This window comes from Python bivittatus, unplaced genomic scaffold (genome assembly GCF_059951505.1).
Source record: "Python bivittatus isolate LINGU-HERP-01145 unplaced genomic scaffold, Pbiv_v1 ctg000480_np1212, whole genome shotgun sequence".
NCBI lineage: Eukaryota > Metazoa > Chordata > Lepidosauria > Squamata > Pythonidae > Python > Python bivittatus.
In genome coordinates, this window is record NW_028277075.1 from 32490472 (window position 1) to 32518126 (window position 27655).

Consider the following 27655-nt stretch of genomic DNA (forward strand, 5'->3'; position numbering starts at 1 on the left):
CTGCTCCAGAGCCCCTGAGAGCAACTCATAAAAAAGCACCTGTGTGGTGGATGCCTTAGCGCCAGCAGGTGGTTTTACGGCGGCGCCTCCGATTTCCCACTGGCAGGAGGAGGAATTCCCAGCAACGCCCCCCTAGGAACATTAGGTAGACCCCCTGGGTTGCTGAAGCAAGGCGAGTTCACAGGAGGACGCTACCACATTCCCAAGTTGCCGGGGAGATCGCGCAAAGAAAGTAAGTTACCGCTCCAGAACGGCAGGTCCGGGAACGGCGGCAGCCCGGGAAAGGGAGGGGACGCGCTCCCCACGGCAACCGAGAGGAGAAGATGTCGATAAAGCGGCTCTCGGGGGGTGGCAGGGCGGGGGCTCTAACTCAGCCCTGCGCTCCGTCTTTCGGGGCTGAGGAGGGCCACTGTGCACAAGCGGCAGTGAGGTAATGCGAGTCTCTGCAGCAACAGCAGCCGCTTTCGAGTCACATGCCCGAACTTTTCCCAACTCCACCCCCTGGCGGCCCTTTCTTTCCCCGGCCCGATTGCCACATCCCGGCCGCGGGGCGGGCAGACCACCCAAACGCAGGCGTGGCGGGGAGGGCGGGGAAGCACCGTCCCTGTCCCCGGCTTTCCTCCAAATCGGTGGGTGCGTTATAGTCTCCTTATTAATGCCATTATTGGTAAGTACCGTGGTCTTTCCCCAGCAGAATCCTGTGGACCCGGAAGGCTTGCCGCGTTGAGCCGCGCAGTCTGAGCAGTCGAAAGTGGTCTCATTCTGAAAAAGTAACTGAGTTCACCCTGCCTTCTGACGCATGGTTTGTTATAGCTGAATGCACACATTTTGTTGAACCTTCACCCACCGTTTAGTTAGCTGATTTGAGTTTGTTTCCCAATTCATTAAAACTCTGGCCCTTCGAATCCCTCTAGATGGCCCATCTGAAGAAGTTCTTAGGATATCATAGGCAGAAAGATGCGAAGAGTTTCTCTAATTGATGGTCTTGTCCAAGCCTGAAGGATCCTAAGAGGTGAACTACTTCTCAGGAGATACATAGACTTGTGAAAAGTGGCTTTTGGTTCTTGCATATCTTAGTTAATTTTAGTTTATTTTATTTTGCAAACTATGCTTAGCCATAAATGAGACAGTTCAAAATTAATACAGTTGTGTGTTTAGTGTATACACTGCTTGTATCAAAGCAGTGAGAGAAAGGAAATTCAAGTAATGCTCTGATGAATTTAATACTATATTTAATTTTACTATTCAAAAATACTGGGGACAAGATTGCTTTCTTAGTTTAATAATGTAACTCTCTGACTACTTATCGAGTGATCATGTAAGACAAAGTCCTCCTTTCCCAACCTGTTTTTCTCTAGAGCCAGGGAACTGCAACATCCAAATTTAGATCCAGGGCACTACAACATCCAAATTTCAAACCAGCACAGTCTGGTTGACATCCAGACAGCACCCAGCTTGGGCAGACTGCTGTCCTTCCTTTCTCCTTACGCATCTCTGAAACATAAAAAATGGTGTGGCCAAACACTCACTTCTACTCTCCTTATTTTCTCTGAAAATGATTCCTTTTATTTTATGAACATCCAGTTGTATACACTCAAAATCTCACAAGCTTTTCTAATTAGCTTAATTAAAGCATCCTCTTAAAAGATATTTTAAAAAATACTAGCAAAAGGAATTCCCCAAGTCCTTGGTTTGTTCCAGAATACTCCCTTCTTTCTGTTGTTCATCACTGTGCTCTGTGAGTTGTCTATAGATCTTCAGAATAAAAGAAGCATGTTGCCCCAAATCAGAGGCCTATTAAACATAATATTTTGGTTTTCACAGTAGGCAGCTCGGAGAAGCATGCAAATAAGGATGAGCAAAACCTTCCATCTGCATCTGTTCTGTACACAGAACACCTACTTTCTGGTGGTCCTTGTCTGGACTGGAACAAGGACTTCTTAATAGAAGTGTTGCGAAGGAAGGGAGTGGGAAGAAGACAAGCACTTTGTCAGCAGCCAAGAGGTGGTAAAGAAGGAAGATGCTGGAAAGATTGGAGGGCAGCTGGGCCAGTTGGATGGCCACCATGGTTCTGGTCTGCAAGTCTGCCCACCACCTGATATTCCCAGCCCTTCCCTGCATCTGTTTAGCTGCTGTTGATGTCATTGAAATCAAGCCTGTAATAAGGGAAAATAAGGAAAGGGAGATCTTGGGAAGCCCAGGTGGACTGGTTGGATATGCCTTGGTTAAGTCAAGGATTTCACTGGTAGCAAAGAGAAGTGAAAGAAAAGTGCTGGGAGGATCAAGGGGGTGCCAGCTGGACAGCCATTGCCACTGGTTTCAAGAACACTATTTCCAACCAATCCACCCACCAACTGATCTTTCCAGGTCCTTCCTGTCCCTACTTCCCCTTAGCTGTCACCAGTTAATGTCTTTGGTTTCAAGCATGGCTTAAAGTAGGGAAAGGAAGAGGCAAGTGAGCTGGTGTCCAGGCCATGTGGAAGGAGTGAGAAGAGTGAGGTGCACCAGCCTTGCCCTACTCATCCCATAAGACAACTCTGAAGACTGTCTTGGCTGAAATTTAGAACCACCCAAGTGTTCCATATTTCGGTTCATCTGAACTGCAAGCCCCCAGGAATGCTTTGGAGACACATTGTTTTGTGTTCCCACCTAATTACAAGTAATGGCTCCTTTTCTCAAGTACCGTAAGTGGGACAAAGACACCATAAGTGGGTACTGAGAGCCTTATCCTCCATGTAGGTATCAAATCCTCCTTTAAAAATGCTCCAATCAGTACTATACATAATACTCAAAACGTAGTTTTTTCATAGGTATGTATAAAGGCACAGATCTGTGTAAATGTGGTATAGTATTTACAAATTTACCTCATCGGGGTATCTGTATATTCGTCAGGAGATTGCTTTATTTTTGCCTCAGTGTGTATCACTTTAGGCTGACAAATATTAAACCAGTTATTAAATTGTCTGTTCAGTTTAGAGAGCTCCTTTTAGAGTCGTCTGCTTTTAATGCTCTGAATTATTTGTTGTTATCAGCAAATTTGATCACTACAATGTTCATACATTCCAGAGCACGTAAAATACTCCCAGTCCTCACTTGGACCCCATGGGCACCTCCATTGTGAGAACTGCCAATTATTTTTACATTCTGTTTCCCGTTCTTCAGTTGGAAGTTTAGAAGAGGAGCTCTCTACAACTTCGTGAATTTGTTGTGGAATTTGTTATGAGGGACCTTCTCAGAAACCAACTTTCTTAAAAGTTCAAGGCTGAGTTTGCGAGGGTAAAACGGTGCTGGCAGCTTAATGGGCGCTGTAAACACAACCAGTGTGACTAATGTATGGTTCAGTGTGATGGGCAAACTCAGGCATATGGATTAATAATTAATCATGATCAAGTAAATCGTGGGATAGCTTGACATGTGAACACAGACCAAGTGTGTGTCTGCTGAATCCTCTGTTTCCATATGCTTGTTGACAATCTCAAAGAACTATATAAAATGATGCTGAGATAGGATTTCCCAGACTATCCCTTCTTTATCGTTAACAATGTTATTATAAATAATGCTTCACCAATATTTCACTTGAACCAGACAGAATTTGATACAGATATATATAAATGGAGATAAGATAGAGATAGAGATGAGATAGACAGAGATAGAGGTGAGTTGTATTAGCTGGTTTCCAGGCCTCTGTTCCAGAGACTAGTTTTATGGAGAAGTTACATATGTCATTTAAAAGATTCAAAACTTTACATTAAAAAAAAATCTTGGGTGACACCACCCAATCCTCATGATTATTAAATATGCCTAAAACTTCGCATTTATCACCACTATTTGTCCCGGTTTGTCTGACTCTCTCCCTAAAAATATAAATTCAGGCAGATATATTTGTCTAAGCTCCTAATCAAGACTTAATCGTCATTTAGTACAGTATCTTATTTCTTGGCCAACAGTCTGATGGGATGGACTTGGTTCTTCTGGCATCTAACTTCGTGGCGATACGGTCAATGTCTGTAGTCCAAGACTTGTCTTCCTCCTTTCTGTTCTCTCTCGAGCAAGATTTCCATTTTCTAAAAGCGAGCCTTCTTGCATTTAATAGCTTCGTTTTCACCGTCTTGGATTTGGTGACACTGTACAAATTCTTCCCTGACCTGACCTGCAATATGCAACTTTGGTGCCGAAAGACGGAGGGTACGATAGTCACCTACTCGGCAGCGCACTAAGGGCATCTCCAAGACCTACCTATTTCCGCTTGGTATACAGCAGGTCTCCAACCCTACCGTTCCCTGATCGCGCCCTCCCTTTCTCTACCAAACAACCTCCTCCGAAAAGAAGGCAGACGCGAAGCCCGGGAGGGAGCTTCAGACGCGGCTACTGAGCATGCTCGGGTAAATGGAGCATGCTCACTTTCTTCCAGGAACGGAGGTCGAACGAGCAACATCGATGGTTGGGGGGAAAGCCATGGAAGGTGGAAAGAGTCGCTGCGGCTGGAGGGGGGTTCCCTTTTCCTTCGTTCTGGGCTTCGTCCTCGCGCTAGCCCCGCCGGTTGCCCAGAGCCGGAGTCTCCGCTTCGTTACGTTGGTAAGGAGCCAACAACCTGGGCTGGGCGGGAGGAGGCTAAGTGGAGATGCCGGCGGGTAATCATTTGGATTAAGGCGACACGTCTCAAGGGTTTTGGGAAAACAAAAAAAAGAGGGAAGGAAAAAAATAACCAAGAAGCTAACCGTGAGGTCCGTTTTAAAAGCCTGGCGCCTTGTAATCCGGCAGAAAAGCGCTGCTGCCCCGTCCAGCCGCTTTTGCGGCACCGGGAGTGTGCATTGACTGGGCTACGTCCTGCCTTTTCCTTGCAGGTTGCGGGTCTGAGTCGAGGTGAAGTCCCGACTCGACTTGGGTTGCTAGTATTGTTGCCATCCAAACGTTGCAATTCTCCCCGTTTTGCTTGTGGCGGGAGCGTTGGAAGGGAAGGATCCAGGAGTGACTGAAAGGAGCAGAGGGGGGAGAGGGCGTTCGCCCGGCACGGCTATCCCCGGATAATGACAGCAGCCCCGCGCGCCTTTGGAGCCAAGTAACGTTCCCCAGTCCTTCCTGGCCCAGACTCAGCTGGAAACAGCCGCCGGCGTGTGCTCGGGCTACCCAGAACGTGTATTTCTGGTTTCCTCCAGCTGTATCGTCATGGAGATCGCTCTCCCGTCAAGGCATACCCCCGAGATCCCTATCAAGAAAGCGCCTGGCCCCAGGGCTTTGGACAGCTGACTCAGGTGGGACTCCCAGGAAGAAACTGCCAGTGGGACCTTAAAGCTCAAGGGAAGTACTTTCTTGAAACGGGGGGTGAAGAACAATTGCCCTGTCAACGCGGGCCCCCCCTTTTTTTTTTAAATAGAAATCAGGGCACTTGTAGCAACAGTTTGACATTTCCTTGTTTGTTGTTTTTTCCCCCTTTTGGTGCGGGAGTGCTGTTTTTATTCAACTTTCCTGTTTTCTTTGCTCTCGCAAGAAGCAGTCGTACCTCTCACAATCTAAGGAGGGGATTGTTTGTTATAATTAGCTGATCCTTTTAAGTTTATTTTATTGTAACAACAACATACAATTTAGAAAAAGGGGACAGGGAAAGAAGAAAGGCATTTGAGGAGAGGGGTTGTTTCCTCCATTTCAGGAAGTTGTTTTGTTCACAGTTCTTGCACTGAGAACATTCGAGCTGTAAAGTGTTCTTTCACTGTGTGGTGTTTTGTGAAATCACAGTCACACCTGCTTTACTGTTAATTTGTCGCCACTGATATGCCTAGGAAGGAATGCAGCAACAGTGGGACCTGGGCCAAGCTCTTCGCAGGCGTTACTATGGATTCCTGAATGTTTCATACAATAGACAAGAGGTTGGTGGATTCCATATTGCTAGTGGTATCAGTATAACATACTCTTTTTTTTTACTATTTCTTACTCCTTCTCTGCACTTTGCATAACATTGCATTACTCCAAAAGGGAAGAGCATGATAGATATGCATGGTGATTTTCTTTTTTGGTTTAATCTGTTATATGAACCTTCATTATACTGCAGAAAGGCACTGAGTGACGTGCCACAAGGATCAGGCTTAAGTCAATATTCGTATAAATGTCTCAGATGAAGAGATGGAAGTAATGCTTATCAGTTTTACAGATGACACAATATTGGGTGGGTTAGTACCCTAGAAGACAGCAATAAAATTCAAAATAATCTTGATAACCTAAAGAAATGAGCTGAAAGTAACACATCTAACAAGGACAAGTGTATAGTTCTTCACTTAGGAAACTGAAATCATATGTACACATATAGCGTGGAAGACATCTAGCCTTGATAAGAGTGTTTGTGAAAAAAAGTTTGGAAAAATAGATTTGGAAACTGAGTTTAATCTAGCAATGCAATGCGGCTGCAAAAATTGCAAATCCAATATAGGTTGTATCAACATAAATATAAATACAAATCATTGGAACTAATCATTCCACTTTATTCTGTTTTGATTGGACCCTACCTTGAATACTGAGTCCAGTTCTGGGCACCACTTTAAGAAGGAATCAGAGAAATCTGAACAGGTTCAGAGAAGAGCAATGAGGATGATCCGGATTAGATCCTTCTTTTTTTTTTTACAAGAACTTTATTATAGAACTTTATTAAGTTGTAAAAAGCATAAAGGTAAAAGCAAACAAGAACTAATAATTGAGGAAAAAAGTAGAGAACAAGAGAGTTGGAGACAGAGAAAGAATACAAAAGTGATGGAAAGTAAAAGGAGGGAAAAAATTACAAATTACACATTACCTACAGTGGAAACTACCTACAATGGAAGAACGGATGGTGAAGATGATGGAGTTAGCTGAAATCACAAAATTGATAGCTTTGCTTAGAGAAAAAAACATTGACTAATGCCAGTTGGAAGCCCCTTTTGGACTTTTTGCAGGAGACAGAAAAAAATGAAATAAAAATATGGATTTGATGATTAGTTAAATTAATAGATTATGCAAAATATGTATGTTAAGATGTAGTTTTAGAGTAAGAAGTTATTATATGATTTATCTATATCTGCTGTATAAGAAGTCGGAAGCTGTTATTTTTGTAGGATTAGAACCTAAATCCTATGAGGAAAGACTGAAGTGGGTATTTGCCTTGGGAAAAGATGATTGAAAGGAAATACAGCACTCTTCACTTAACTGAAGGAATGTCACACGGAAGCTGGTTAAGATCTGTTCTCTTTCATCCTAGGATTCAGAATAGCACTGAAATTTTAGAAAAGCAGATTCCAGCTGAGTATTTAAAAACACTTCTTAATAATGACAGTGGAACCAATTACTCAGAGAGCTCCCCCTGATTAGCTGTGTTAGGCAGGGAACACATCATCTGTATGACATGCTTTAATTGGATTTTTTGCACTGAGCAGGGGATTGCACTCAAAGGCTTCAAGGTCCCTTTCCAATTCTATCATTATTACCGAATTATTGTTTATTCAGTACAATATTTCACTTATTTAAATTAAATAAACCGAGTCTTAGAATGAGTTTAATCCAATTTTATGTGACATCCAAACTAGCCAATGTGAAGCATTATGAGACACTGACCAGTACTTAGAACTTTAATAAAAGTCACATTGAGTCTAAACTGACTGCAGCTTATCCTCACATATTGGTAAAACCCATCCTGTCCCATCCCTCCTTCCTTCATTTTTGATGCCTCTTAGAATGATATGCTGCCAATCTTGCTACCTGCATGTAACTTTACATATTACAAAGGGAAAAGGGAAGTTCTCAATTGCCTAGCATCATGTTTTTTTTTTCCCCCTGCAGTAAAATTATATCTGATTTACTGAGGAAAACAGTAGCAATTGAAGGAAGGAAGGAAGGAAGGAAGGAAGGAAGGAAGGAAGGAAGGAAGGAAGGAAGGAAGGAAGGAAGGAAGGAAGGAAGGATTTTGTTTTCCATTTAATTTAGGTCGCTTGGACCATCAAAGAATAATTCCCTTTTCAGGGAACTGTTTGTTTGTGACACATATCTGGACAATCTGTTCACCTGGTATCTATTCACTTATAGCACAATGTGTTCTGATCAAGAACAAGCTCATTTCGTCAGATTCATGTACAAATAGGAAGACGTGCTTCAAGCTATTAAAGAAGAAAACAACTCCTATTTTGTGGACAGCTCACTCCCCATAAGCTTACAATTCAGTGTGATCCATACTCTGTAGAGATGGAGAAATCAATAAAATGACCACTCTTGTTTCTGAAAGATAATTCAGGGCAGGGGGGGTGGTTCTAGCCACTACAGCTGTATCATAATGGAGTCTTGATGGGTCTGTGAAATTGGAAGCTGATCTGGGCAAAAATGCAATTGCTCCTAAAGATCCTCTTCCTGAGATTCAGAGCTCAGACTCCTCAATGAAGTTTATTGGCATTATTTTTAAAGCTTATCTAGCTATAGGTTTACTTATTTTCTACTGTACTTGATGTCTGTACTTTAAACAGTCTTACAATTTCTTTGCTTTCCATGGTCACTAGGGGAGGTAGAAATCTAGATCGTCACCATCCAGCAGCCCTGAAAGAAATATCCTGTTTTTTTCTCTTCTTCCCAGTAGTCCTGTTCAGAATTATCCTGTAGCAGGAATTCAGCCATCTGAAGCAGCATTACTTGGAGGGAATGGGAAACTTCATGGCTTCTCTCTCTCCCAACTCTGTTGCTCTAGATTACATCAAGCTAGTAGTTTTGTGCAAGGTCACTGGGAGAAAGAACTCTAGACTCACATTCATAGCAGCAATTTTGACTGCACAATGAATAATGGAGACAGAATGCATACTTATGCTGGTGCACTTGAGCCACACCTCTTGGGTGAAAAATGTTGCCTGCTCAAGATTTTCAGTCTTGATCCAAATAGACCTCCCAGGCTTGTTCTTAGATAACCTGAATATAGTAATGACAGTGACACTAAGGAAACCCACTTGTATTTGGTTTTTTCCCTCTGGCAGATCTTTGTTCGCAGTACAGATTTTGATCGGACCTTGATGAGCGCCGAGGCAAATCTGGCAGGACTGTATCCTCCAGAAGGGCAGCAAGTGTTTAACCCCAATATTTCTTGGCAGCCTATCCCTGTACACACTGTACCTGACCACATGGAGCAGGTGAGTCACTTTAACAGGTCAATGCTGGAAGACTGGATCTGCTTCTATCAAAAAAATCTCTCTTTAATACTTTTTTTTCTTCTACCTTGAGCTCCACCCTTCTGCTTTTTCACTTTAATTTCCAGACATTGTACGAGAGTTGTGAGGTGCAGTGGCATCTGATGAAGCCAACTGCAGTTCACAAAGCTTATGCCGTATTATAAAAGCTGTTAGTCTTAAAAGGGGCCACCAGACACTGATTTTTAGTTCCCAGAGATTTCTTAGCTAAAAGAAATTGCTTAGTATAGGTAGCTCATAACGAAGCCGATTGCCATGAGTTTAGTGATCATAAAGAGGGATTTGTGCTCAAATTACCTTTTTAAATCTAATATCGATGTTGGCTCTTTCCAGCTCCTGAGGTTTCCATTATCTCCCTGTCCCCGTTATGAGCAACTGCAAAATGAGACCAGGCAGACACCAGAGTATATAAATAAGACCATCCAGAATATGGTATATCGCTTTTTATATATTTTATAGATTGAATATTTTTTTTAATTTTCTTTAAAAATTGATGGTGATGGAAAAAAGAAGAGGTTAATTTCTTTTTTTACTTCTGCAGCAATTCTTGAAGATGGTGGCAAACATGACAGGAATTCAGGATGTTTCCCTTGAGTCTGTCTGGAGTGTGTACGATGCACTCTTCTGTGAGGTAAGAAATATAGATTAGTCTGTTATAGATTAGTCATTTGCTTTCAATGCTTTTTAAAATTATTGCCTTAGTAGTGTTTGAAGCTACCAATGTTCTTACTCAAGAGTTACATTACAGACTGATGGAGAATGTTCATGACACAGTTGTGTTGGGCAGAAATACTTCTGTTATTACTTAAAAGTCTTACTATTGTATATCATGCCCACGATAGCCATATAATAAGAAAGGTTTTTGAAAGTGAATGCTCCTTGCTTCTGAAGGGTATGTATGCATGGGTGTATTTTTATCGATCCCCCTTCAGACAATCTACTTTGAAGAGTTAAGAGACCCTCTGACATTGGTGGTGCAAGGGAAAACACACAATACTACCTTTCCCTTTCATGCTGCTTCTGTTCTATCAGAAGAACTGCAAACTGGCCACAGAAATAAACCAGAAATATATAAATACATTGTTCCAAACTTTCTAACTCTAGCATAGCCTTTCCCTATCTCGTGATCTTCTAATGTGGATTTTAATAAAATCTGCAATGATAAAGGCTGTGATGACTGAGGTCCAGAATGGGAAAGGCTTCCCTATCCAAATTGTATTTCCGGTAAAACATTTGTTTATTCTTCTTCCATAAAAGCGAATTACTTCTATTCCTATAGGCTTTACCATTGTGATATAGACAAACCTTGTTATCCACATTCTTATTGACAGGTACATTGTCTGATATTAGTATCTATAAATAATGTAGAAAGAGGTATCATCATTCACTCACACAAATGCCCCAATCTGTGCAACAGAAAAAAATCCTCCTCCAGTCATACATCAGATTAGGAGAAATCTTAGTCACATTGTTTCAGAAACCACCAAATATGATTTTTGATTTTATGGAGTTGGTAATGTGGAAAAAATCCAAATTCTAGTTGGTGAACTTAACAGTGATAATGATAAGTGGAGATATTAGTCCACAAATTAGAATGGTAAATTGATGAAAATCTGGGTTGAATCTGATACATGACCCTAAACTGATAGGTCCCTTTTACACTGGCCAATAGAAATGAGGTTACAATCTGCATTTGATATTTGTCAGCAGTAACATTGCATCACATCACATTTTAATCTTAAACCCAATTCCATATTCCCAGTATCATTCTGCTGCTCATGTTCACACAATAATTTGAGGGATGCCAAATCACAGACATGTTACTTCAGTGACTTCTCAGTAGTATATGTGACCCAACATATATGCTGCTAGAGAAAATATATAATCTGTCATATTATTTCAAACAATGCTAGACATCTTCTGTCTAACAACATTTGCAGAATGGAGATGATTGAGATCATGCAGAAGTTTCCTTATGGTAACAAGAACATTAATACCAGTTTGACCTCTGTTAAAGAATAACTATAGCAGACGTGACTGAGGAACCCCACAGAGGATATGGGTATTAATACCAAGGAAAAACTCTTTGCTTGAAAGTGGAAGAATGGCTGATTTGGAAGGTCCTAAATCACCTCTGTACCCAGTCAATAGATCAAGAGTGTGGTCATGAAGACTATTCAACTACATCAGAGACCTGTTCTTTTATGAGATACTGTACAGAACAACAGTATCTGTTACTTTGTTCTCTGTTGGGGAACAACAAAGAACTCCTGGTGCTACTTCACAAGTATTGAAATTAATATAACAGTAGAAAAAATATGATGTGGTGAATGGATACAAGAGGACAAGCTTAAATAATGGGTGGGGTTCTAGAATAGGTTTGCCTAGATGTGTCCTTCTGTTGATAAATAAATTTCCCTCTATCTGCTGACTTTCAGGAAAAAAAAATAATCTTTCATTATCAAACTACTTTGCTAGCTCAAACCAATAGTATCACATAAGTATCATACTATTACTATTAACAAATTAGCCAAGTTTTTAAAATACTTTCATAGATTTCAGCAAGGTATCTGAATTATGTTCTTAAAAGTGAGCCCTCCCAAATGGCTTTGAATGCAACATAAGGAAAACCACACTGAAAAGTGGTGTATTGAAAGCTTTAGAATGGACTTCTGCTCATAGCTGATGTTAAGCCTATCAAAAACAGTTAAGCCCTGTTAAATTCTTAAAATGTTTACCAAAATGGTTTTCCTGCTGAAAGACTAGCAGGTAGGTCATCAATTTAGAATTTTCATAGTCAATGTGAAAGAAACATTTCAGACTTGAAAGTCTATAACCCTGTGTAAAAACACGTCAACATTAAATAATTTGAGTATTAGGGCTATTATAAATATTTGGTGAAAAATGGATGTACCACTTAATAATTACCAAATGCTGTTGGTTTTGTACATTATTCCTCTCTTTCTCCCTACCACTCCAAAATTATATTAAGCTGCAAACAGGCTCTAGATAAAATGATATAGCTCTGAGATTTTAGGAATATTCACATGCATTCTCCAAAGGTGAACCACCTTTTTCTTGTGGTATCTTTCTAGAAAACGCACAAAATGCATCTTCCAGCATGGGTAACTCCTGTGGTGATGACCAAACTGAAGCAGTTAAAAGATTTCAGTTTTAATTTCCTTTTTGGGATCCATAGACGAGTGGAGAAAGCTCGTCTGCAGGGTGGTAAGTAAAGAAGAAATGTTAATTCAAATACTACCTTGGGGAGCCTCTGTAAAAGATTAGGATCTAGTATTTTTTCCTTTCTGCAGGAGTTCTTCTGTCTCAAATAAGAAAGAATCTTACCTTAGCTTCAAAAGTCTCAGAATCTCACCACCTTAAAATGCTTATGTACTCAGCGGTAAGTTTGACATGTTAAGTGAGCTGCCTAGTTTCCTGATCTTACCCTCCCTTGTCATTGCAGATGCAAAGAACAGATCCCCATAGCTGTCAGCGTCTTCCCTTCTGCAATACACTACCAAATACTCTTCATTGTAAGAGCAAATACCAACTATTAACCTATGGTTCTAGAATCCCTTTTGTCTTTGTCCTACTGTAGTTCAGGAACTTTGTTCACCTTGAAAATGTGTTTTAGCTCTTCTTCCATGCACAGTAAGGGGAGATTCACACATTCCTTCTTTCCTCAGCATGACACCACTCTTGCGGCACTGCAGACAGCTCTGAATGTTTACAACGGGAGACAAGCACCATATGCTTCGTGTCATATATTTGAACTGTACCAAGAAGATGATGGGTGAGGGTTTTGCTCGGGATATCAAAGGGATATAAGTACTCAAAGGCAGTTGTTGAGTGCTGAACTTTAACTTTCAGAAAATATTCAGAAAAGACAAATGAGTTTAAAAAAGAATTACAATCTTGACAGCAATCCATAGTTACCTTTTCCAATCTGTTGAGAACAATTATTGCTCTAGATATAGTAAAGGTTATTTTCTACCAATACTAATTAGCTTTGATGTGAATATGAGATAATAGGCAGAAATATATGCAATTACTTTGATATGTTTATGGACTTGATACTTAATAATAAAGTATTTCCACTTCTGTTATTGCCTTGACATGATAGCCTGTGATCTGATACAGATGAAAATATACCAGAGAAATTGCTCAGTTGCAATAAGGATAGTATTCCTTCCTGTTGTTTCCAAGCAGGGAGGCACAGGCCAACATTTGTGGATTTCTAGCATTACAAAGGAGGAGGTTAAAAGGCTGGACAGAAGTTGCATACTTCAGTGCTTGATTCCCATAGAAAATATGTAAAACAGCTGATGAATCATTAATACCTATTTCTATCATACCTGTTTTGCTCCCAGTAACTTTTCAGTGGAGATGTTCTTTCGGAATGAGAGCAAGGAGGAGCCTTATACATTGCAGCTGCCCAACTGTGAACGACGCTGCCCCCTGCTGCAATTCCTGCAACTCACAGAGCCTGTTATTTCACAGGACTGGAAACAGGAATGTCAGATAGTAAGCACAATGGAAGACACAGGTGAGTGAGACTGGATGAATCAGAAGGAAGATTCATGTAAGATTTAACATTATAATCAGGATGGGTTTTGTTTCATTCTTTTGCAGAACTTATTGTGACTTTGGCTGTCTGTGGATCTCTCCTCTTCTTACTTACCATTCTGCTCCTGACTGTACTATTCCGTGTAAAGTCCCGGCCTCTTGGCTACAGACATGTTTCCAATGAAGGAGAGGAACAGCCTTGACAATTGCTTCAGCCCCTCCTGATGCAGCAAGAGGAATCAGCGCTGATCTCAGGGACAGATGGGGCTTCACATCTTACTGACTGATTTTGATCACTGCTTCTAAAGCAGAAGATCAGGGTTGACAATGCAGGTGTTACAACTAGCAGATGCATTCTATCTACCACAGCATAATGCAGTCAATCACTAGGAGTAAAATGCCAGCATGGTCTTGGATCGCTGTTTCTCAATGTGTGACTAGTTCAACAAGGCAGATATGTTTTTCTTCTCTGAACTCAATATACTATCTGTATGTTTAAAATGTTTAAAACTGGTACAGAGAAGTGGCCCACTGCTCCTTAAAAAGCCTTGTTCAGTCTAGTAGTTGCCACTTGTAAATCTCTTCCACACTGTGATGGTGGCATCATACGAAACCAGCAATAACCGATCGCTTCAACTGAGTCAGTGATTGGGAACCAAATGATGGTCTCCATTGCAGAAAACAGTCATAGGATGAAACCTTGAATTCACTCAGTAGAAACTGCCATAATGGGATTTACTTCCAAGTTAACATGCATAAAATTGTGCTATAAGTACTTTACTCTTAGTCTTTAGATACTCAGAGATAGAACATTAGGATTAGATTCCTCCCCGCCCTCTGTAATGGGAAAGAGGATGCTCAAATACATGCATTCAAGCCATTATTTACAAACCTATGATACATAATGCACAATATTCTGGACCAGAAAAATGTTAAAAGAATATGTGCTTTAAAAACACACTTAGACATTCAAAAGTCTTATATCAAATACCTGTGGTAGAAATAGTTATGCCTCTGGATTTACATTCCTAAACTTTATTTTGAAATATGCTGCTGAAGTTAAAGACCAGATACTGTAAGTGAGCAGATTTGGGAGATCAACAGGTCCCAAATCATCCCTTGAGTGCCCATTTCATTCCACTGATGCTGGTGCCACAAATTTTCTCTTGGCTCTCGCTTAAACGCTTTTCCTTTTCCCCCGTTTTTTCATTGCCCTTCACTAATTGCACTTCACCTCAAATTGTATACTCCTGCATTACACAATACAACACAGCACATTTCTCTCCATGAGGAGAAAAATATTACATGTACTACCTCATCAGAAATATATATGGCATGTAAAAATCACAAAGGCAGAGGCTCTACTATAGTAAATTCAAAGATTCACTCACAAAGGTGTATAGCCAATTTCTTAACTATAATCAAAATGCTAGCTCACATTTCAGAAAAAATAGTGCCTTCTTTAGGCCTGAATTCTGTATGATCAGAAGTGTTTCTGAACATGTGCAATGTGTTTCCTTCATCCTTGAATAAATATAGTTTAACTGAAGATAAGAATCCATGGCTTAATTGCCATATAGGCCAGAAAACCAGCACTTTTTTAATTAAAAAAAACCTTCTAATTTATTGCTCCAAGCTTTCTAACAAGTTCCACAAAAAATCCTCTTTTTTATATTTCCAAGCAGGGCAATATTCTACCATATGGATACTCTTTTATCTTCACCTGAAGCTCAGCCGATCAATTCATTTGCCATATCAGGACAGGTCCCTTGTCTTCCCACCCTTTAAAAAAAAAAAGAGAGAGAGAGATCCACTTTGTTTTTCCTTAAAACAGATTTCTTAAGAAGAGCTATAATGGCTGCTGACCATAATAAATACATCTAAGTATCTAAAAAGGCCAGGAGATAGTAAGTAAAAATTTCAATAGTATGTTTGCTTTTCCTGGGCTAAAACAGTAGCAATTCTACTCAAAGGAGACACTGAAAAGTCCAGCCTAGTCATTACAAAACATTTCACATGTTACATTTCCTCTAAAGACACAGTAGTATCCTGTTGCCAAAAAGTACAGAGTACAATTTGCCAGAAAGTTAACCAATTCCATCTGAAGTTGTCTTTCTCTATTTTTCTATTGAACACTAACTGTATGATATGTCTCCTGCAGGGCAGGATGGAAGACAGAGCCAAGAGAAATTCAGATAAATCGCTTCCAGAAATGAGTCAAGTCAGTTAATATGCCAATTTCTTGTAGGCTAAGTTCTAAACAAAATGAGAAATAATCAGCTTTGGTACAAAATGAAGAAAAACTATGATTTATTCCTTGAGACTGAATGTTGCTGTAATTCACTTGATCACTTTCTTAGTCTTTTCATTAAAAACCAAGGTGGGACTGGATTTTTGCTCTATCTTTGCTTTTCTCTTTTCTTCTCTTGCTCTTTGCACATGTCTAGCAGCTGGACCACAAGAAGAGATATACAATCCATTGCACCATAACAACTTTTTGCATCAAAGTTAAGGCTAATTATAGTTAGGGAATCTGACATGGGAACATCTTCCCAATAAATAATCCAATCTCTGTCTAGATTTTTTAGGTATTAAAGGGAGTGGTTTTATTTTCTATTGCCCTAGAGGCAGGACCAGAACAGTAGGTTAAAACTACAAGGATGGAGGGTCAGACTAGACATCAAGAACTTCCTGACTGTATGTGCTATCAGCCAGCGGAACAGACCGCCACATGATATGGTGAGTTTTCTGAGGCTAATGGTAAACTCTTACAGATGCTCTAGTGGATCCTGCAGTGAGTAAGGGGTGGCATTAGATGATCTTTATGGTCACTTCCAATTATATGATTCAATTATACTGATGTATAGGGATAGAGCTCTCTATCCCTATACATTTATATATGGTGTGGAATTCATATCTTGAAATCCTTCTTTAAAGAAAGCAGGATCAAGTTTTAAAAAGGATGAAGGGAAGAGGTAGGATGAGTGGAGCAAGATATCAACCGAGCACTAAGTTGAAAGTTCTCAACTTTTATTTATTTATTTATACAATTTCTATAGCCACCCATCTCAATCCAAGTGACTCTGTGTGGTGAATAACCTCAAGAATTAAAACCATTAAAGCCATTACAAATTATACATATAGGCAGCCAAGAATTATCATAAAAATTACATAAAAATCAACAGTGCAACCAGGTAATGGGGCCCTTAACCCTTTTGGGACCCCAGGCTCGGACACACAGCCAGGTTTTTAACACCTCATGAAAAGCTAGCAGAATTGGGGCCATCCTGAGCGCCAAAGGAAGAACGTTCCAAAGGGCAGGGGCTACTGTGTGTTTCTGGGTGCAATTCAAGGTGCTTGCTTGAGGCGACACCAAAAAGCTTCACAGCAAGTGTCTGTCTGCGACCGCAATCTCATCTAGAGGAAGTCACGACCACGTGTCAGAGCAGGGAAGATGGCCACAGATCATGTTTGTCACCCGATGTGGAGTTCACGAACAGAAGCAAAAATGTGCAAACACTGCTGTTCGCGAACCGAATTGTTCATGAACAGAAGTGTTCGTGAACCGAGGTATTACTGTATTGGGAGAAGATGGTCCCTTAGGTAATTGGGTCCCAAGCCATGCAGGGCTTTAAAGGTGACAGCCAGCACCTTGAACTGCACCCAGAAACACACCAGTAACCAACACAGCTCCCATAGTAGTGGTGTTACATGTGCCGTATATCCAGCACCATTTATTACCCATGCAGCTGCATTTTGCACCAGCTGAAGCTTCCAAATGCTCTTCAAGGGCAGCCCCATGTAGAGTGCATTGCAGTAATCCAAACAGGAGGTAACAAGGGCATGAGTGACTGTGAGAGCCTCCCAGTCCAGGAATGGGTGCAACTGGCACACAACTTGGTGTGCAAAGGCCCTCTTAGCCACAGCTGCCATCTGCTCCTCAAGCAGGAACTGCAAGTCCAAGAGGACCCCCCGATTGCACACCGGATATGTCTGTCAGTGCTACCCTATCCAATACCAAAGATGGAAAAACCTTGTCCTTAGGAGGACCAAATACTCAGAGCCACTTGGTCTTGCTTGGATCAAGTCGGAGCCCATTGCACTCCATCCAGGTCTCTATGGCCTCCAGAAACTGGGATAGGACATCCATGGCATCACTCAATGGGCCTGGGGTGGAGATATATAACTGGGTATCATCTGCATATTGATGGTACCTCAACCCAAACCATCAGATCACCTTACCCAGTGGCTTCGTGTAGATGTTTATATAATTATATGTTATGAGAGGAGAGAGTATGGAGCCCCGAGGTACTCCACACAAGGGCCATGGGCTGGATCTCTCCCTATCAACACTGACTGAAATTGACCCCGGAAGAAAGAGGAAAACCAGGACAGCACAGTGCTGCCTATTTCCAACTCCCGAACCCATTCAGAAGGATACTATGATCGATGGTATTGAATGCTGCTGAGAGGTCAAGAAGAGCAAAGATGAATGCACTACCCCCATCCTGTTCCTGCCAGAGGTCACCCAAGAGTGCGATCAATGGCATTTCCGTTCCAAATCCTGGCTTGAACCCTGACCGAAAGGGGCCCAGGTAATCCGCTTCATCTAGAGTCCTGTGCGACTGCCACGCTACCACTCTCTCCACCACCTTCCCTTAGAAAGGGGAGGTTGGAAATTGGATGAAAAGTTGTCCAGATCAGTTGTGTTGAGCGAAGGCCCCTTGAGGGGGCGCAACACCACCTCCTCAAGAGCTGGTGGAACCAGTCCCTCCTTTAATAATGAATTGACCATAACCCATACCCAACCATGCATCCCCTACCGTGCAGCTTTAACAAGCCAGGAGGAGCACAGATCTTACAAGTGGCCAAGGTAGCAGCTGTAAGGACCCTATGCACATCCTCAGGCTCAATGGACTCAAACTGCCCCCAGATAACGAACCAGACAAAGCCCCCATAACCTCCACCTGATCTGCCCCAAGGCTGGGTTCCAGTATAGAGTGAATGCAAGTGATTTTATCCAGCAGATGTCCAACATATTCTTCATAATGATCTCATAGGTGAACTTCAGTATTATTCATCCGGAATAGGTCACTGGGCGACTATCTGCAGACGCAATAAAGGCAGAGAAATAATTACAATTCGCCGCCCTTACCGCCACGAGGTAGGCCCTAACAGCGGTTCCAGCTTGTGTTCAGTCATCTTCCTTGTCTTCCGCCAGCAGTGCTCTAGGTGTTTCTTAGCTCTTTTTAGCTCCATCACTTCTTCCATATACCATGTAGAACTGCAAGAGCCATGGGTGCAGAGAGGATGCTCAGGCACAATCCGATCCAAAGCTACTTTATCATTCCAAGCAGCTACCAGTGCTTTGGTTGAACCAAGTAGACGACTTTCTGGAACAACCCCAAGCTCCCTCTGGAACCCAACTGGGTCCATTAGTCACCTGGTGGGCCGTTTGAATAGGCCCAACCTCCCTGCGGAGAGGGGTGGCATCAGAGAATTGGAAGCTCACCAGGGAGTGATCTGACCATGGCAGGGGAGAAACTAATATCTCCTCCAGTTTCAGAGCACCATGCCATTGCTCCGACAGAAAAAACAGGTCAAGTGTATTACCGCTGTTATGTGTTGGGCCTTTGATGACCTAGGACAGGCCCATGGCTGCCATAGTAGCCATGAACTCCCGAGCCATCTCTGACCCCACACCCAGGGAAGGCAGATTAAAGTCCCCCAAGACTATAAGCCTGGGGAACCTCACCGCTAGCTCAGCCACGAAGTTGAGAAGCTCAGGCAGGGAGGTTGCTATGCAGCATGGAGGCTGGTACACTAGCAACAGTCCCAACTGATCCCTATTAATGCCCAACTTGATAAATAATGTCTCACACCCAATAATCTGAGGAGCAAGGCCCATGGATGCTTCCCAAGCTTCTCAGATGACCACTACCACCCCATCTCCCCTACCCTGGGGTCTTGGCTGGTGCTACATCCAGAAACCAACTGGGAACATCTTAGAGAAGGGAACCCCCCTCCTGTCCCAGCCAAGTCTCAGTAATACATGCCAGATCAACTTTTCATTGACAATTAAGTTGTGAATTAAGATGGCTTTATTACATACTGATCTGGCATTCAGCAGCAGCAGCTGACAACCTAGGGCCTTGAAAGTCTGCCAGACAGAGCCTGGGAGTGAGTTCAGGAAGCCAGAAGGAGCCACAGGAACAATATACCTGTGGTCTGATCCCCGTGAGCGGCCCGCTTCTTGTCTCCTGTCGTATCTCCCACTATCTGTCAATAGTGAAATTTTGAAACCTGCCCTCATCTATATAGGTCCATGCCCCAGACAGCTGTCCTCCTTACTCATACACACAATCCAGCTACCACCCAACCAGGGATTCTTAATATCAGAGACACTTCTGCCTAGCACTCAGCACCTCTGAACAGTTAAGAACCCACTTTACTCATTCCAATATCAGTCTTGCAATACCTCCAGCTAGTCTCCTCTCACTAGATTGCTGCAGTATAACCAACCAATTCAGAGATTCAAAAACCTCCCTCCCATGTTTGTCTATCCTATTGTTATACTTGGATTTCAGGACACTAATGAATTACCATTAATAATCACTAATAATCACCATTAACCACCAATTTCAAATATCCAGAATATTTTTTCCCTTCCATTCTATAGATCTCTAAAGGCAGGAAAAATCACTCTAAAGGGCCAGGCTCCCCAAAATAAAAGTCTGATCATTCATTCTAATCAGATCATTTTTTTTCATTAAGCTTCTTAGATCTATTTTTTGAACAGGCTTATGTCCCATCTATTTTGCCTTTTCAAGAAGCATCTTAGCTTCTCTGGTATAACAAAAGAATTACTGCATACAAAATTTTATTAAACATCTTATTATTTTGAACAAAAGAATGCAATAAGTAAATCACAGTAACAACTGCTGCAATGTAAGGTACCTATAGCCAGTTGCCTTGGCCTCAAACAGCTTCTTTGTACCTCTATATATCTTTATTTAAGCTCTAGGCAGTTTTACAATCTCAGCAAATGCAAATACCTGTGCATTAAAGAGCTGCCTGAAAACAGAAAGAAATTGTGGAAAAGTATGTTCCTCCTTAAAACAAAAATGTTCTTATTTTGAGTGAGGGTAGGACAAACATAGGTTGTCTCAATATATTATAAAAGGAAAAGAACCAGTTCTGAAAATATACTGTAATCTGAATTGTCAGCATACCATTGTGCACTGTACTTTGACTTAGACAATTAAAAACCAGCAGACACAAACAATAAGATGTTCTTTTCAGCTCAGTTAAGTACATGTATATATATATATATATATATATAACCTATTTGTTGCCTGTAATAATGGATACCTCATTTCTGCAATGTAATTTCCATATCAGAGAAGATGGTCTACTGTAAAGGGCTTCCTTCTTCTGAAGCCAATGTTGCATACTATGCCAGCAGCACCAACTTTGCTCTAAGCCAACACTAATGACATAAAGTTGACTCACGAGTCCTCCAGGTCCTTTCTTCTCTTACACTGTGTGTTCTTTACCCTTTGTTTAGTGTCCTCTAGTTCAAGACTGAGCAGTTTAGTTTTGAATTTGTTTGTTCCTGTGTTTGATTGCCTTTGCCTCTGTCCTCTTTGCTGGGGTAAGTTCTTGAGCCCAATTCCCTGCTCTTTCATAGCTTGCATGAGATCTTCCTGCTTCTTAGTTACCAACACTTCTCGGTTCCATATCAGAATATTAAAGCCTGTCAAAACAGAATCACAGTCTTTGGAATTCAGCCTTAGATAGTGTATAAACCACATAAAATTTATGCCAAGAGATCAGACATGGCTTAGTTTTTAAAATTGGTGTTTGATGCCAAGTCTGAAAAGAGATATTAGAGGAATACAATTCCAACAATTAGGTAATAATTGGAGATCATGAATAATTTATATTGCCCAACACAACAAAGAGCAGTGCTTTTAAGTGATGAAGATGTAAATTCTATCCCACTTTTTTCTGTTTGCTTCACTTTTATTGTCTTATTTTAAAAATAAATATACTTATGTTGCTAATTTCCTTGTGAGAAAGGGCACATTGATTTTATGGGATCAATTATGGGAACCAGCAGAAGATTCCTGTTTCTGTAAAAAAAAATTAACCCAAAGTAGTTAAACTGGAAATCTAGTTTCAAGAAAAAAATGCTTCAATTTTTATTTATTTTCTCCTTCCTTCTTAAAAACATTATTATTTGAAAGGTCAACAGTTCTCCCTTTCACAGATAAATGACTCCTGGTAACTAGATAGATATGTCCAAGTTTTTTGGTAATACGAAAACGGTTTATCACTGACACATTCTGGGATTTTTTTAAAAAACTTCCCAGGCCAGTCTACAGCCATGTGATTTTCTGATGGATTCCTTTCCAAGTACTAACCAAGTCTGCTTAGTTTTTCAAGATCAGCCAGGTGCTACCAGTAGACCAATTAAAGAAAAAAAATATATCAAAGCCCCATTGATTCATGACAGTGAAACACAGTGCCTTTGAACATCTGCCCCATTTTCTTACTAATTAAATTTTTAATGATATAAGTAAAGCAAGAGAATCTCCATCTGAAAGAAGCGCTAAACCCTTTTCTCCTCTTATACATTATCTGCTGCCATTTTCGAATGGCTGAAACAACTATGGGAGGTAAAGTAAGGAAACAATCTCACACTTCACCCTTAGGCTGTTTAACCAGTCCTTCACCAACTCTTTTGCATGCTATATGTCAATATACAATTAAAGTTACTAATTAGGGATGCTTAAAACATTTCCACGCATAAACCAATCTATGGATGGAACAGCTGGTTTTGGGTGGTCAATGCCCAAAGTGTGTTTCAGGTGTTTTATATATGGAATGAAATACGGCTGGGTTGTTCAAAATATGGCCCAAAATGCAGTTGTTCTGGACAAAGTGATTTGGTGGAGAAGAGTGAATAAAGGCCAATAACATGTATAGATATCAGCAGCAGCTGCTGAGAAAAGATGCTTGTAAGATCAGGGGTGGGCAGGCCCGCACGCAGGTTATGTGGAGGAGGAGAGAGACTGAGCAACATCAAGCCTTGCCTTACTTGCCTCATACAATTGCTTCGGAATCCCTCCAGACTTTATTTCAGCTGAAACCCAGAACATCCAAAACATTCCTAGGTTTTGTTCCTGTCAATTTGCAGCCAATCCAAAACAGGCTAACAGAACTTCCAGAATGGAATATTTTGTTGCAGGTTCAACACATTTCCCATTTTGAGCACACCCTATTATTACTCTTAAAGTATTAATCCTTTATTATTTTCAGTTATTGCTTGCTATGAAGTAAAAATACTTAAAAATAATTAAACATATGGTACAGTTACAACTACAGCCAGAATGTTAAGTCCATACTTAGCAAGTTTTTGAATTCAAAGGCTCTTGACCTGAGAAGAATGCCAAGCCACTACTAGATATGAAAGATTAAACCGCTTACTTACCCATTCCTGAAGCCAAGGTGTCTCCCATAGGGTTAAACTTATTGAGCTGCAAATGTACACACAATAATGCATTGTAAGCTTGTCAGCTGTCTACTTATCAAGCAAAACAGAAACCAGAACATTCTGAAAAGTACAGAAAAGCCCAGCAATGATTGTGGAAAAGTTCTGCACAAGTCAGCAAAGCACTGAATAGCAAGACCTTCCTCCTGCACTGTTCCCCGGCTATTCTATCTGTTTCAGCACCCTGGCTGGTGTCAGAGATAAAGGAAGTCCTTATCCTCAAAGTTCATTCGAGAAACTCACAGAGAATCCTAGTTCGTTATATTTCTGAAAACTAGTTTGAAAACATAAATCTCTGGCAATACAAACTGAAACAATTCTTCCACCCCAAGAACTGAGATGAAGTCTTAACCTAGAAACCACTCCCAGAACACAATTAGATGCACAACACTAAAGGTATCCAGGCTCTGTTTTGAATCTAAATCTCATGGAAACAAGCACCTGTCTTGCTCTCTTCTGGAAGTCTTTCCCTACACCCACACACAAAATTAAGTGACATGAAAGTGACATGACAATTATCTACAGAGATAGTTTCTCTGTCTCAGAAAATGTCCAGACACAGTTTAAAGGAAAGGGGGGAAACTGGTGCATTACAGTAGTTTGAATACAAGCATTCATTGCAATGCCTGGATCTGCTGGACAGTTCTGAATATGGCAAGATCAGCAGCTATGAACAAGACAGTTTAAACAGCATGAAAAAATAAGGAAGAAACAGAAGTGTCATCTAAAAAAGTACAGATCAGCCACAATTACCATTTCTTGATGAAACATGCTGAACCTAGCACATAAAATGACTTTTTTTCTTTGAGATCCCCATACATAGTGGAGAAATCCAAGAACTTTATGGCAAGGATGGGAGACAAACCACAATCGTACCTAAATCATCTGAAGTACAGAGAACTCAGTTGAGGACTGGGGAAGGATATCCTCTTTGACGATTTGCTAAGATTTGGAAGCATTTGGAAAGGCAAAAAGTCTCACTCCTTTCACAAGTTTCTCAACACCCATGAAATCTGAGCTATCACAGATACACCCACCACTAATCCAAGCCAGAAAACTTAAGATAAGGCAAAATGATGAAAACTACAAATAATGGCTGGCTACCAAGCTAGCCAAAATGTGATTTCCCCAGCAACATCTAATACTAAACCACAGCCTTGTAGAGGGAACCTATTCTTCTTCAGTAGGCACTGGACATCCTAATACAGGTATCTGGAGGTCTTAAGGCATAGCAAAGGCAGTTACTGAACAGCTCCCTATCCAAATATACTGTTGCTGATATCTTTCCACTGAACCTTTAAAGCAAGAATAGGGAATCTGGGAGCTCTAGATGTTGCTTGCTTGCTTATTTATGTACGTATGTATATATGTACGTATGTCACATTTATATAGCCGCCCATCTAACACAAAGTGACTCGGCGTACAACAATTAAATAAAAGAGCAAGTGGATAAAACCAAGCATTATACTAAAGTAAAAATTATTATTAAAATAAAAACATTATCACAAATTTTTAAAAATTTAGATTCTAAAATATACAAACCCCATGGAGAGAGCAGAATATCAGTTACAGTGGAGCCATCTAAGAATGTCTCCAGTTCCCAAAGACCCCCAGGCCTGATGGCACAACCAGGTCTTGAGGGACCTCCTAAACAACAGCAGGGAAGGGGCAAGCCTCACTTTAGGAGGGAGAATATTCCACAAGGAGGGAGCCTTGGCAGAGAAGGCCCATCTCCTGGGACCACCAAATGCAAGTCCCTGGCTGATGGAACACATAGCATACCTTCCCTGCCAGATCTAATGGGATGGGCTGATGTGATCTGGGAGAAGCTTATACCATACCACTGGCCATGTTGGCTTGGGAGGCTGAAAGCTGTAATTCGGTAATGCCTAGAAGGTTACAGATTTCCATCTTTATCTTAAAAAATAGGCTGAGAAGCAAGCAGGAAGCCAACATGAGATACATTCTTCTATTGGAAGCATAGCAGGCATTAATGATAACATGTTAGAAAGTGAGGAATTTATTCTTGTTCCCTTTCTTCCTTTTTTTTTGATTCCCAGATGCTGCGGCAGACACAGGAGCTAGTTGTAATCCAGATCTCAACACTTACAGAGATAATGCCTGATGCATTTGGATCATGTAGCTGGCAAACCATCTCTCCACTGTTTCCATCAAATATGTCAACAGTTCTCAGCTCATCTGCTGTGTATCCTGGGAACTTAGGGTCTGGGTAACGACCAACCACAATGAGATCATAACGAGGATGCCATGTTGCCTACAATACAGAAGAGTAAGCAAAATCACTGGTAAAATTTGATATATATCACACAGAAATGAACTACAAGAGCATTAGCTTTTTCAAATGGCACTCAGATTCAGCTTCTACTCCTCTCATGATATCAAACTGGTATCTTGCAAGACATCATGTTGTAAAAATAGAAATGTAATTGATTCTTACTAGTACTACACTTGGTGCTTGAATATAAACTCCTACTGTAGGTAGTACACTACATCAAGCCAGCGTGCACTTTAGTTGGAAACACTTATCTCTGTTCTAATATTAATTTTTGTTGTTATTCAGTCGTTAAGTCATGTCCAATTCTTTGTGAACCCATGAACCATATCGTGCCAGGCCTTCCTGTCCTCCACTGCCTCCTGGAGTTTGATCAATTTCATGTTCATTGCTTCGGTGATGTTATCTAACCATCTCATTCTCTGCCGTCCCCTTCTCCTTTTGCCTTCAATCTTTCCCAGCATCAGGGTCTTTTCCAAAGAGTCCTCTCTTCGCATTAGGTGGCCAATAATAATAATATTAATAATAATAATTAACAGTGAATAAAATTACTATTTTATTATTAACTCTTTATCCCTTATTTGGTTTGCATTACACTGGCCTCCTTCTTAATTATGGGACAAAAGTTGTATGCCGCTACACACATTTGCACTAAAACAACATATTAAAAATCTATGACATAGATGATAGACACAAATTCTATTGGCTCAAGGACTCCATCAGCTTTTCATGACATGTTGAAGGGCACACACCAAAAGCAGGTAAGACCTAAGTCCATTCAGAGAGGGGGTTTTAAGAGATAAAACAGCTGCCTTAAGCATTTTCAAGGCTCAAGATGCACATTTTGCTCCTTAAAAACCTCAAAAATTCCCCTAATGTGAAAAAGAACTCACATTTTGGGCCCCGCTCACTCTGACAGAGCTCTGGAAGCCACAAAAGGAATGGTGATGAGCTGCTTGCAGCACCTGGAGTGCACTTTTTTGCAACTCTGATACATATTCTATTTCTGGATTACCAGATGGATGTCCCTGGTTGACAGTCATGCTTCCAATTTCTATAGGGGAATTGTAGGATGGCTTTTTAAAAACTTTCTGCATTCAGAAATGATTCCTACTTAATATTCCTATCATGTCACCTTGATAGGTGTGAGATGCTGGAATTGCCGATGAGGATGTGAAATTGAATGCTGTGGTTTGGACCAATCAGAAGAAGAATAAACCCGGATTTCATTGTGCTGGTCTGTACTTAATAGCTTAGCACCATCTGTTGGGCTAAAATAAGCTGCGGAAAAATTAAAATTAAAAAAATTGTAAATCATAGTGCTATACCAGGTTAAAAAAATATTTTCCAAGAAATTATACTTATTATAGTATTTCCTAAATGTTCTAGTAATGGAGTATCATCTCCATATGCTTAGTACTGTAAAACATATTTCATTAATACAACTGTACTAATATCCTTAGTAATTTTTTCAGAGTATGAAAACAGACAAATGCAACAAGAGGATCTGTTCTAAATAACAAACAAAATACAATATAATGATCAATTCAGGTAAAATCAAGTGCTGAATTTTATTGTTACTTCATTTTATCCAACAATCCTTTGAAATTTCTAATCTATATAGGGTTAACAGTGAATGTAAAGGAGAATAAATGGCATTGTAGATACCAGATGAACAGAATCACAGGATGCTGATATTAAAGACAAATATATACATGAAGCTAAGAATGGGAAGGAGCAGATATGCTACCTACAAAACAGAACCGTTATTTTTCTTTCTTACCTGCATTGACAGCTTTATCATGCGGAAGTACATGAAGACAACTTGACTTATCCTTCATATTTCTCAGATCCCAGATTTTGACTGTCTGATCTACAGAGGCTGTAGCCAGGAGCCAATCACAGTGAGAATTAAACTCCACATGAGTCACCTTCTTTTTGTGCAGCTTCAAATTCCATATCTACAGTGGATATAAAAGAAGGCAAATGCACTGCTGCTGTAGAGCAAGACATTCTGGTCCATGGATATTAGTCAGAGAAAGCTCGTTTTCACAT

General features: G+C 40.7%; 3 protein-coding genes and 1 pseudogene across 10 annotated transcripts in view; 1 reads left to right on the plus strand and 3 right to left on the minus strand.

Annotated features, from left to right (window-relative positions):
- Window positions 1–438, minus strand: part of NR1H3 (nuclear receptor subfamily 1 group H member 3) — a 39748-nt gene extending 39310 nt beyond the window's left edge. For 3 of the 4 annotated variants that reach the window (XM_025168798.2, XM_025168794.2, XM_025168795.2), the window contains exon 1: window positions 242–438. The gene's annotated coding sequence lies outside the window, so the exon portion shown is untranslated. Of the gene's footprint in view, window positions 1–39; window positions 167–241 lie in introns of those variants that run through there. The other variant, XM_025168800.2, reaches the window with a different exon arrangement.
- ACP2 (acid phosphatase 2, lysosomal) lies at window positions 144–16142 on the plus strand. 4 transcript variants are annotated; one of them, XM_025168787.2, is made up of 13 exons: window positions 144–232; window positions 692–802; window positions 4412–4575; window positions 5157–5252; window positions 5778–5864; window positions 8973–9125; window positions 9516–9614; window positions 9724–9813; window positions 12278–12410; window positions 12497–12585; window positions 12872–12978; window positions 13556–13731; window positions 13818–16142. In XM_025168787.2, the coding sequence occupies exons 3-13, from the start codon at window positions 4438–4440 to the stop codon at window positions 13952–13954; spliced, it is 1305 nt and encodes a 434-aa protein (XP_025024555.1). In that variant the 5' UTR covers window positions 144–232; window positions 692–802; window positions 4412–4437; the 3' UTR covers window positions 13955–16142. The 4 variants fall into 4 exon arrangements, with proteins under 4 accessions (XP_025024555.1, XP_088001804.1, XP_025024558.1 ...); XM_088145678.1 differs by lacking the exons at window positions 144–232; window positions 692–802 and adding an exon at window positions 534–667 and having other exon boundaries at window positions 4094–4575; XM_025168790.2 differs by lacking the exons at window positions 144–232; window positions 692–802 and adding an exon at window positions 588–667.
- Window positions 16143–16829: 687 nt separating this feature from the next.
- LOC148214948 (uncharacterized) lies at window positions 16830–19906 on the minus strand (annotated as a pseudogene).
- Window positions 19907–20665: 759 nt separating this feature from the next.
- Window positions 20666–27655, minus strand: part of DDB2 (damage specific DNA binding protein 2) — an 83676-nt gene continuing 76686 nt past the window's right edge. The window contains exons 8-12 of one of the 2 annotated variants that reach the window (XM_088145684.1): window positions 27384–27561; window positions 26736–26881; window positions 25418–25582; window positions 23248–23293; window positions 20666–21507 (exon numbers count right to left, since the gene is read on the minus strand). In XM_088145684.1, the coding sequence (XP_088001810.1) occupies window positions 21260–21507; window positions 23248–23293; window positions 25418–25582; window positions 26736–26881; window positions 27384–27561 (783 nt within the window). In that variant the 3' untranslated portion in view covers window positions 20666–21259. The remainder of the gene's footprint in view (window positions 21508–23247; window positions 23294–25417; window positions 25583–26735; window positions 26882–27383; window positions 27562–27655) is intronic. The other variant, XM_007431568.3, reaches the window with a different exon arrangement.